Source organism: Telopea speciosissima, chromosome 10 (genome assembly GCF_018873765.1).
Source record: "Telopea speciosissima isolate NSW1024214 ecotype Mountain lineage chromosome 10, Tspe_v1, whole genome shotgun sequence".
Lineage (NCBI taxonomy): Eukaryota > Viridiplantae > Streptophyta > Magnoliopsida > Proteales > Proteaceae > Telopea > Telopea speciosissima.
The window spans coordinates 38600472-38612310 of NC_057925.1; the positions used below are offsets into that span (position 1 = coordinate 38600472).

Below are 11839 nucleotides of genomic sequence, written 5' to 3' on the forward strand. Positions count from 1 at the left end.
AATCAATCTAATTTGAATGTGATTACAGTGGGCCCCTTAGCATAATTTTGAGGTGTTAATAGTATAGATGCATAGCCCGTCGAGTCAGCTTCGCAACGGTTCAAATGACACTTGATTCCGAGTTGAAACGAAGAAGTTACGGCCGTTTCCGTGGATAGGGGTTTATTTGTAATTATTGATAGTTAGTTAGGGATAAAGTAAAATAGAAGTTCGGATTCTAGGGGCCTTAACATAATTATCAGAAGTTATCTTTTTGTCAGCCGAAAGATTTCATTTGGAAGGCTCTGGAGCAGTCCAACTTCAACTTGAGATATCTTGGGCTCCCGAACTCCAAATTGGACAAAATTTGGGTCTATTTTGGGTGATTTTTCGTAAGGAATACAACAGTAAGGTCTATATAAGCATCCCATACTCCACATTTTTTAAAGGACAGGTTTGACATTTCATTAATTGTGAGTGGAATCCTAGTCATCACCCTTGCTCTCTCTCTCTCCTCCAACTTTTCAAGGGCACTTTTGAAATTCTACTTGGGATAGATTTCTTTTGAAAAATATTCTCTCATCTATGGAAGGTTGAAAAGTCAAAGATGCCTTGATCTCATTGCTTGGAGAAGACACCTACAAAGAAAAGGAAGCACAAGTTAGAATTAGAAAGTTACTTTTTAATAAATAGAAGGTTTATGTATCTAGGATTCTTTTCTCTCCCTCTTTCTATTTTTTTTTTCTTTCTTGGGATTCAAGGCAATGTAAAGGTGGAAGGAGAAGAGAATATTTTTTTTTCTTAGGGAATATTTCTCCTACCACTTCCCTCTTCTCTCTTCTCCCTTCCCCCTGTAAATACCCCTTGCCCTTTGGGTCGTAACAAGTTAGTTCTAGTTTAGTTTTTAAGTTAGTTTTAGTTTAGTTTTAATTCAGTTTTTAGTTCAATTAATTAGTGAAAGTTCTTCTTCTCTTCTTCTAGTTTTTGGCTTTCTAAGTTCTAGTTTGATTTCATGCTTTCAATTCCATGGTTGTAATGCTTTTGATTTATGCTTTAATTTTATGTCTTCAATATGATTGTAATAATTCTAGTTTAGTTTCAAGCTTTTTAGTCTAAATTCCTAAGTTGATGACAAGACTTGGAGATTTAGAAGAGGAAGTCATGCAAGGTTTGTTCAAGTATCCAGGTTTCTACTCTCTAAACTCTTAAACTCATTCTCCCTCTCTTCTATCTCATTCTCTCTTCTTCCATCTCATTCTTCTTCTTCTTCTCCCTCTATTTCTTTTATTTTTTTTATGTGGTTGTGGTGTGTGGCTGCAATTTGTTAGTTTAATTAGTTTAATTTAACACTTTAATTTGGTTCACTTTGCATTACTTTAAAGTGAGTAAAATAGGGTGACGTATATCTCCTCGTGTTTGACCCGTAGCTACAATTGATCCGTACGCTTGCGGTATTATTTTAACTCAAACAAGTTTTTGGCGCCGTTGCCGGGGAGATTATTGTCCACTTTATTTTTTTGATTTTTAAGTAATTCGAAGTGCTTTATTTTATTTTACCTTTTCTTCTAAAAAAAATCAATTTTTGAAAACCTCATCTTGTTTCTCTTCTGTTTCAAAGACTGTGCGCCCAATCTAAAGTCCTTCTTATGCTTAAACCCAACCTCTTTTGGTGTCCCTCATAGGATTAAGTTGCCTATGACGCTGCACCTTGACTTGATTGGGTGGAATGGCAAATGACTTATCTTTGGAGGTGACCAACTTTGATAACAGGAAAACGACATAGTGAGTGCCTTGGAAACAAAAATGTATAGTAGTCCTCCACTCTACACCAATTGGAGTTGCCCGTAGGTGGCTCTTGAAGACTATACGGGTTCCCTTGCTGTCAACCTATATGGCAACCTTACAGCTTTGGAACCATTGTTTCAATTTTTGAGGGCAATGCTCCAACTGTCTATTTATTCCCTCATGTTTTTAGTGAATTTTTTCTAGTCTTTTATTTTTCTTTAATTTTTCTAAGGGAGACCTCAATTTGGGATAGGTGGTTAGTTTAGAATAATGGGAGATACACTTCCACCTATGACTTTGGGGGAAAGGTGGAACTATGCTAAGGCAACCATAACTTTGGGAAAAATGTTTAAACAGACTAGGGCGGCCAAAAATAGAGAGTTAGAGAACAACTTTGCACCACCCCAGTACAATTTTGTTCCCCAACCCAACTATGGGCTTTCAGAAAATTTTGACTGGTCTCATCCCCAGGCTATCCATGTTATGGATGGATGCCCTAATCTTTATGGGGACAGCTATGGTGATGAGCATGTGAGTCCTCTATTTCAATATAATTCTTTTGGCACTTACAATCAGGGGTGGAGTGATCATCTCAATTTCTCGTGGGATCAATGGAATAACCAAGCTGAACCACCCAATTTCCAATACCATGGTTAGTTTGGTCCTCCAATACCCAATCCTCCACTAAATCTCAATGAGACACCTCTCCTTGAACCATATCACCAACCCCCTAAGTTTCAAAGCATGGGTGAGGAGGCCAGACTGAGTGAGCTTGAGAAACACATAGCCCTTCTCACGGCAAGCCAAAATACCATGGAGAAGCAACTCTCTCAACTGATAACCATGGTGCAAGAGGAGGAAATGGGTACATTACCTAGTCAGCCTGAACTGCCCCATCCCCAGTTTAATGATGTTGAAAGTCCACCACCCCAGTTTGAAAGTCCACCACCCCAGTTTGAGGTTAATGAGAGTCACTCCCAACACAATGATTTTCAAGATGATTTATTTGTTGAGATTGAGTCTCCTGAAGATGTTAGTAAAGCGAGGTTTGATGAGCTACCTAGGGGCATCCAACTTTTACCTGAAATTTTTGATTTTAGTACACCTAGTGTTTCTACTAATTTAGAATCAGATTTTCATGATAGCATAGAAACCCTGGAAATTCGATCTCCCTCTCTCTCTTTGGAAAACCCAGTTGACTGTCATACTAAGGATTGTTTTGTTCCACATATTGATTTGTCCAAACCTCATAGGTTTGATGATTTTATTGAGAAGGACAATGTTAGTCCTGATACTCTTCAAGCATTTTATCGCGATCCTTATTTGGAAAACCAAGTTATGCAAAGGACGGATAGTTGTATTGCTAGGATTGATTTGAGTAAACCTCCTATTTTTTATGATTATTTTGATGAGGTTATTCTTAATCCTTTTTATACTTACTGTGATCCATTTTTTATTGGTTTTTCTAAACATGACATGTGTTCTACATTGCAAACAGGAGAGAAGGGGAGGATTTATGACATGAGTTTTAATGCCTTCATTTTCTACTGTCCCATGAGGATAAATTCTTCTATTGGATATTTCTCAGTTGTGCTTAACTTCTATATTATTTCTCGCTTTACTAAAATTCATGGTCGAGTGTTTCTTAGTTCTGAAGCTATTTCTCCATTTACTGGCCATGGATTGAGATTTCTATTGCTGCTCCTAGCACTTTTTGTAGAGCTCACAACTCTTCATGATCCTCTTTTTGATTATATCTGGTAAGCCTCTTCATCTCCTCCCTTGTCCTTATTCTTTCTTTTATGCATGCATTGAGGACATTGCATGAATTAAGTGTGGGGGGGGGGGGGTGTGAGCTTGTTTATTTGGTAAATTTTGATTGTGACGGTACTTTGGTTTTGTGCATACATTTCTTTGATTGCGAAGCGAGAGAAAGAGGGAATTAGGTACCCTAGCAAGCGAAATAATAAAAAACCCTTTTTCAAGGACGGTAGTTGGTTTGTATCCGGTGAGAGGGATTGAGTTTGAAAATATGAGCATTATTTCATTTGATGGCTAGATTTCTCTATGTGTTTTATGGACCCTTTGATTTTTTAACTAGTAGTTAAGACCAATTTGTTTGTGGCAAGGCAAGGCATGAAACTAAAAAAAAAATGAAAAAAAAAAAAACAAGGAACAAAAAAGAATGTGGAATTCCTTGGGACTAGACCGGGCACTGTGCCTCATGAAGCAGGGTGACTTGATCGAAATTCCTTGGAAGGAAACTCAAAAAAAACTCTTGCATCAATGTCTTAATGTTTTTATGGATATATGCAAAAAGCTAAGCTACCAAGTATTTGGGTGTCTGGTGTATGCTCCACCATGTCATTCAGAGAACAATAGTGGAGTAGAAATAGAGTTTGTGGTTGAGAAAGAAAAAAAAAGCTTTTGCCTTACTGCCTGAAAAAAAAAGTATGGTAAAAAATACTCAAAGCCTAAGTCTTTGGTTCCATTGATATTATGAGTGGTTTACTTGAAGGTGAGTAGTGTTCAGAAAATATGAGGAGATCCCTTGACCTTGATGCATGCTTATTACTTGAATTGATGCGGGGTGATAAAATTCAAGTGTGGGGGAACCCTTGGCTCCTTGATCTTTAGGTGAGCACTTTTTGGGATTATGTGCACTGTCCTACTTATGCCATGATTAAAATTTGCAGCATTTATTTACAATTGAATTTTGGGTGTACATTCATTGCGAACACCCACGAGACAAAACTCGTCCACTAGGGGTAACCTAGGGGTTTAAAGGCTTGTTGCACTTGCTAAGTGCAACCGTGATTCCTACGAAAGTGAGTTAGGATTTTTTGCAATCTAGATTAGTTTTTCTTTTGCTTTACTTGAGGACAAGTAACGTTCAAGTGTGGGGGAATCTGATGAGCACATTTATGTGTGAAATCTTAGGGCATAAATCATATATTTTACCACATTGGACAGAGTTACTTTGATGTTTTCTTGTGCTTTTCAGGTTTTAGGTGAATTCTTGTGAAAATGGAGCAAAAGATGCTAAGAATAGCCGGAAGCGCCCAGGAGTCGAGAAAATCAAGTTTGGGTTGAGCACTGAAAGAATCACACCAATCAATCTAATTTGAATGTGATTACAGTGGGCCCCTTAGCATAATTTTGAGGTGTTAATAGTATGAATGTGTAGCTCGTCGAGTTAGCTTCGCAACGGTTCAAACGACACTTGATTCCGAGTTAAAACAAAGAAGTACCACCGTTTCCACGGATAGGGGTTTATTTGTAATTATTGATAGTTAGCGGGAGACAAAATAAAATAGAAGTTCGGATTCCAGGGGCCTTAGCACAATTATCAAAAGTTATCTTTCTGTCAGCCGAAAGATTCCATTTGGAAGGCTCTGAAGCAGTCCAACTTCAACTTGAGATATCTTGGGCTCCCTAACTCCAGATTGGACGAAATTTGGGTCTATTTTGGGTGATTTTTTGTAAGGAATACAATAGTGAGGCCCATATAAGCATCCAATGCTCCACGTTTTTTGAAGGACAGATTTGACATTTCATTAATTGTGAGTGGAATCCTAGTCATCACCCTTGCTCTCTCTCTCCTCCAACTTTTCAAGGGCACTTTTGGAATTCTACTTGGGATAGATTTCTTTTGAAAAATATTCTCTCATCTATGGAAGGTTGAAAAGTCAAAGATGCCTTGATCTCATTGCTTGGAGAAGACACCTACAAAGAAAAGGAAGCACAAGTTAGAATTAGAAAGTTACTTTTTAATAAATAGAAGGTTTATGTATCTAGGATTCTTTTCTCTCCTTCTTTCTATTTTTTTTCTTTTTTCTTGGGATTCAAGCCAATGTAAAGGAGGAAGGAGAAGAGAATATTCTCTTTTCTTAGGGAATATTTCTCCTACCACTTCCCTCTTCTCTCTTCTCCCTTCCCCCTATAAATACCCCTTGCCCTTTGGGTTGTAACAAGTTAGTTCTAGTTCAATTTTTAAGTTAGTTTTAGTTTAGTTTTAATTCAGTTTTTAGTTCAATTAATTAGTGAAATTTCTTCTTCTCTTCTAGTTTTTGGCTTTCTAAGTTCTAGTTTGATTTAATGCTTTCAATTCCATGGTTGTAATGCTTTTGATTCATGCTTTAATTTTATGTCTTCAATATGGTTGTAATGATTCTAGTTTAGTTTCAAGCTTTCTAGTCTAAGTTCCTAAGTTGATGACAAGACTTGGAGATTTAGAAGAGGAAGTCATGCAAGGTTTGTTCAAGTATCAAGGTTTCTACTCTCTAAACTTTTAAACTCATTCTCCGTCTCTTCTATCTCATTCTCTCTTCTTCCATCTCATTCTTCTTCTTCTTCTCCCTCTATTTCTTTTATTTTTTTTTATGTGATTGTGGTGTGTGGCTGCAATTTGTTAATTTAGTTAGTTTAATTTAACACTTTAATTTGGTTCACTTTGCATTACTTTAAAGTGAGTAAAATAGGGTGGCGTATATCTCCTCGTGTTTGACCCGTAGCTACGATTGACCCGTATGCTTGCGATATTATTTTAACTCAAACAAAAATAGAACAAAGGGTAAAACAAAATCAAAAGATCAAAAACCAAAATGGAGAAGAAAAAATGCGTAGAACACTGCAATGTTCTCAATCAGCTCAGCAAGAAACCCTAATCTTCCTAAATCCTAACAAAAATTTCCCAATCTAAACATGGGTTCCCAGAGCATCAATTCAGATCCAAAAAGTCAAACCCTAACCCATCCCCCAACTTAGAAGAATCTACATTTGATCCAAAGAAAATCAAACAAAAGGAAGAATTTGAGAAGAATAGGAGACATCAAGAATTTTAGTGCATCTGAATCGATAAGGGCTATGCTGCTATTCACCTGGATTTTAATTTTAGTTTCCACTCGTAACTGCAAATGAAGATGAGGAGAGGAGGAGAGTTAAAAGAAAACATCGAGATCAGTAGTCTCCTTGTTTCAAGGGTTTTCTATGGCTTCCATTTGGCTCAATTTTCCGCTCTCTTTTGTTTCACGGTAGGCCCCAAATCTAAGAAATCAAATGGGGCTCAAGTTTACCTAAGTGATAGATCGTGTCGTTAAGAGATAAAAAATAAACCCTAAATTACTGCTAGGACAGTGGTAAGAAGGAATCGAGTCCATGGGAAACTGGAAGGCTAAGTTACTTAAGATAATGTAAAGTGATTTCGAAAACAATTATCTAAAATGCAATTAAAATTAAACTCTGAACTAATGAACAAATCAAAATCAATGAAGAAGAAGAAAATGATGAGAGAAGACTGTCTTCAGGTTTCGAATCCACATTGATTCATTAGTTAATTTATGGCATACGCTTACCGTTCATTATAGCTACAAGCCTAATGACACCACAAAGTGATAAATCACAATTCGACCTAGTTATAACCTATCTTGCCGATCACTATCGTCTTTTGCTTTTGGCTTAGCATGCTTAATTCAGTCAGTTATAGATTATTATTGATTTCAATTACAATCACAGGAATACCATTGCTTGAATAGAGAAGATGAATCACATAAACAAATTCCCTAAACTATATTTAGCAATAAAATCCATTCAATGAAATAAAATTATAAGTCTTCACATCAAGCAATCAAATGTATCATCCATAAATTAATTAAAAAAAATCAATGTTTCATCTACACCTAAAAACATAAACGAATTTAGCTACTCATGGTGCTGATTGACAAGGGGCAGCAACTATTCTTCATGGTGATGAAACGCAGGTGGAGATCTAGAGCGGCTGCAATGGTGATGATTATGAAACGATGGTGAAGGCTACTAGTTCCCAAAGTAAAACATGAGACTGCAACGGCGGTGGTGAAGCGAGGCTGCTGTAACGATCCACCCTTTCTCATTTCTGATTCCCCAATCTCCAAAGAAAATAAAATTATAAAAACGAGAGAGATCGAGAGAGACCGAAGGGAGCAATTAAGAGATAGCTGTTGAGAGAGATGGGGATAGAGAGGAGAGATAGAATCCGAGAGGGTTTTGGAACCGTGAGAAGCGTGTGAGAGAAGAGAGAGACTTTAGGAGAGAGAGGAGGGGTTTTAGGAAACATGGGAGAGAGAGATAACATGGAGAAATTAGAGGGATGGAAACGTAGAGAGATTTGAGGGAAAAGAGAATTTTAAGAAATTTGGGGAGAGATGGGAGAGAGGAAACCATCTTTTTCTCTTTCTTTTTTTTATTATATATTTCTTTTGGAAAGAGAGAGAGATCTTAAGAGAGGATTGGATTTAAGGAAAAATGGCAATCGTGGGTGATTTGGGAGAGAAAAAAGAGAGATTTTAGGAGATATAGGAGAATGTGGGCAACACATGGGAGATAGATGACGTGGAGGGAGTTTAGGAGAGAATATAAGTTTAGAAAAAGTGGGAGTTTAGCAAAACCGTAGAGGGATGGGATAGAAATATTTTAGGGGAACTAGAGGAGATATGGGAAAGTCGTGGGCAGCTCATGCTTCCCCTCTAAAACATCTTTAAAACCCAATTCCTCTTTCTAATCCAATTCCCTTTTTGCCCTTCAAATACATATTTCCCTCCTCTATAACCTCTTAACCCAACTTATATCATCTCCGTCCATTTAGCAACAAATGCACGCACATCCCTTTGCACATTGATGCCGAACCTACGAATATCTTTAAATCATGCGAATGTGCTTAAAATCCTCGAGCTGCCTTATTACCTGCAATCATAAAAATTACAAAGAGATATCAATTTGACCATGAATAATAAATTAAAAACATAAATTAAATATCACTTTTCATAAATATTTAAGGCCCGATCACACTCCCCAACTTGCACTTTTACTCGTCCTGAGTGAAAGAAAATAAAAACTACTCTACTCATTAAAGAATTCAGCTTAATTAAACTACTTTAAAACAGATAAAATTCCTTTCAATGAATCAATAACAAGGACCGCAAAGACTGCCAATGCATTCAACACAAACCTAAACAAAGAACAAGAATTTCTCCCACAATCAATTAACGTCCATTTATACACTTACTTATCTCAAGTTACACCTTAGAGTCCAAGTACTAAACAATTAAGCCCATTCTTTTGTCACATGCAACCATTTTCACACTTTATTTTTTTCTTTTCAGCACATGCTACTTAGTCCGTGCAATGTCTTGACCTTTTAGGCTTTCTAGATGGCCCTAGTAATGATCTTTAGGCCAATTACTCTCAAACTAGATGGCTTTAAGGAATTAGGTGTAAAACACCTCTCGGGCTTACTTACTCGAACCAAATAGACTACAAGCCAAGATTGGACCAAAGAGCGAATTTTCTTTCATATATCGTTTTTTTTTCTTGAGACATTCCAACCGTTTGACCCGAAACTCAATGCTTGTGGCAAAGAGGCCCGATTACTAAGAAGGAGATCTGAAATGCATGTTCTTTTTTTTTTTTTTTCACAAACTAAGGCTTGCATAGATACATCTGAATCATCATTAACGTACAAAAGATGAGAAATTTTTTTTTTATGTGGACACTTAACAAACTATGGAAGAATAATAATGTTCTATGATTAACTAACTGTTGAGAGCATTAACAAACTCTAGAATCATATGCTACAACTCTTAACAAAAACTTTAAGTGCTCTAAAGGTGAAGAATTAAGCATGAATTTGAAAGAAAAAAAATCAGAGTTGTTCTCATTGTTCTCTCTCCCCAACTTTAATGACATTGTCCCCAATGACATGCAAAAGATTATGACAATATAAAACAAGGGGAAACAAATAAAAACAAAGGGAAGGAACAATACAACCTTGTGCGGTGGAGTGCTACGACTAGCAACCGGGGCCTGCCATAGCTATATACAGTCTACCTGAAAAACTAAGAAAAACAAAAACTGAAGTAAAATGGGGGGTTGCCTCCCACAAGTGCTAAGTTTACTGTCTTCAGCTAAACAAAGAGTGGGACCTCAAGAAAACTCATAAATTGGGTCAATCAAGTCAACAAAATCAATGATCTACCTATCTATGATACCATCCACATAGGGCAACCGCCTAAAAGCGAATGTACCATAGGGACATGTGAAAGTGGTTTTATCTTGGTCCTCTGGGCACGCACACACCTGATTATAACCTGAATAGCCATCCAGGAAACTATAATGGCTTTGGCCTTCTAATTTCTCATGTATTTGGTCTATGAAAGGGAGAGGGAAGTGGTCCTTGCGGGTGACAGTGTTCAATTTCCTATAATCAATGCATACCTGCCAACCTATGGTTGTATGAATAGGGACCTTGTCACCCTGGTCGTTCTCAACGACACTGATGCCCTATTTCTTAGGCACAACCTGAGTGGGACTCACCCACTTTTTGTCAGAGATGGAGTAAATAATGTCTGCATCTAACCATTTCACCACCTCTTTTTTGACAACTTTGCGCATGTTAGGATTCAATCTCATTTGGGCATTCCGAAAAGGTTTAGCCCCATCATCATAGTAGATACGATGTATAGAAATCAATGGGCTAATACCCTTCAAAGTGTCCACAGATCACCTAATGGCAGCCTTATGTTCTTTGAGAACACTCAACAGTTTGCTTTCTTGATCAGATGTCAAGCTAGAGGCAATGATGACAGGTAGTGTCTCATTTGATCCCAAGAAAACATATTTTAATGAATCAGGATGGTTTCAATTCCAACACTGCTGGGGACTCAATAGAACTCAATGGTGACTTCTCAGCCAGGGGAGGAAGTTACTCATACTTGACAGTCGACGAAGGATGGTCTAGAAGACTAAAGGCATCTAATAACACATTGACCTTAACAGTATATGCATTAATATCAAAATCATCACCTCCAGGGAAGGTCAGATATTGCTGCAATGGGTCATCTACTAACATCACCGGTATGCACTCTGCTACTACCTCATTTATAACATCAACGGAGAAGCACTCTTCCTTATGTTGGGGCCCTAAAGAAACATTGAAGATGTTCAATCAAAGCTTCTTATTACCAAAGGAAATATCCATTGCACCTGATCTACAGCTGATGCATGCATTGGTACTAGCCAAGAATGGACGTCCTAAGATAATCGACTGTGGTTTCCTGTTATTTGGTGTTTTCATGTCAAGGACTAGAAAATCCATAGGAAAATAGAGCACATCTACTTTAACCAATACATCCTCAATGAAACATCTAGGCACTTTAATGGAACGGTTATCAAGTTGGAGAATAACCTTTGTAGGCTTCAATTCTCCAAACCCAAAATGATCATAAACTGAGCTAGGCAAAATATTAACACTCACCCCTAGATCAAGGAGTACATGTTTAATGGGGAGGTTCCCAATGATGCAAGCTAGAAGGGGTGCTCCAGGATCTTTAAGCTTAGGGGGAAGTTGATTAGACAGGACTACACTAACCTGGTCAGTAAGATGGATAGTCTTAGGAATGTGGGTCTTCAGCTTACACTTTTGAGTGCATAAGTCCTTCAAGAACTTAGCATAAGCTGAAACTTGCTTGATGACATCTAGAAGGGGGAGGTTGATCTGGACTTGTTTGAACAATTCCATCATCTTTTCCATTTTTGCACCCTTCTTGCCAAATGCAAAAGAAGATGGAGATTCTAAACAAGAGGGAAAAGGGGCTCTAGGCATGTAAACATTAGGGTTGCTACCCTTCCCAACTTGTTTAATCTCATGGTCCTTGGAAGCTTGGGAAGCTTTAGGACTGGATTCTGGACTCACCTCTTTCTCAAAATTCTCTACAGGGGAACTCTGTTCAGGGGTTCCCAATACTTGGCCACTCCTTAAAGTCATGACTACCTTAGCTTGTTCATGGAACAATTTGTTGCCAGGTTGACTATTCGGATTACCTACCGCTTGACTTGGTAGTTGGTCTTCCTCTCTTCTACTAATGACATTCACTAGTTGGCCCAATTAGGTTTCTTGCTTGGTGATGGATTGAGTATGTGAGTGGAGGATCTGAGTATTGACTTCCAACCCATTCAAAGCGTGCAACACTTTTTCCTCAAATGCTGAATTTTGCTGAGGTGGAGGAATTGGTTGTTGCATGTCTCTATAGACATTTTGTTG

At 37.7% G+C, this 11839-nt stretch overlaps 1 protein-coding gene across 1 annotated transcript; it reads right to left on the reverse strand.

The window, feature by feature from the left end:
- Window positions 1-10501: 10501 nt before the first annotated feature.
- On the reverse strand, window positions 10502-11563 carry LOC122643543. Its single transcript, XM_043837156.1, has 2 exons — window positions 10762-11563; window positions 10502-10719 (listed from the first exon to the last, which is right to left on the reverse strand). Exons 1-2 carry the CDS (start codon window positions 11561-11563, stop codon window positions 10502-10504), a joined length of 1020 nt encoding a protein of 339 aa, XP_043693091.1.
- Window positions 11564-11839: the final 276 nt, after the last annotated feature.

What these genes read in the sequence shown, in the direction of transcription:
- LOC122643543 (XM_043837156.1), bottom strand. Translation starts at nt 11,563, where the DNA reads ATGACTTTAAGGAGTGGCCAAGTATTGGGAACCCCTGAACAGAGTTCC. An exon ending in TGCAATGGATATTTCCTTTG is followed by an intron (nt 10,720 to 10,761) that starts GTAATAAGAAGC and finishes ATGTTTCTTTAG; the next exon opens with GGCCCCAACATAAGGAAGAG.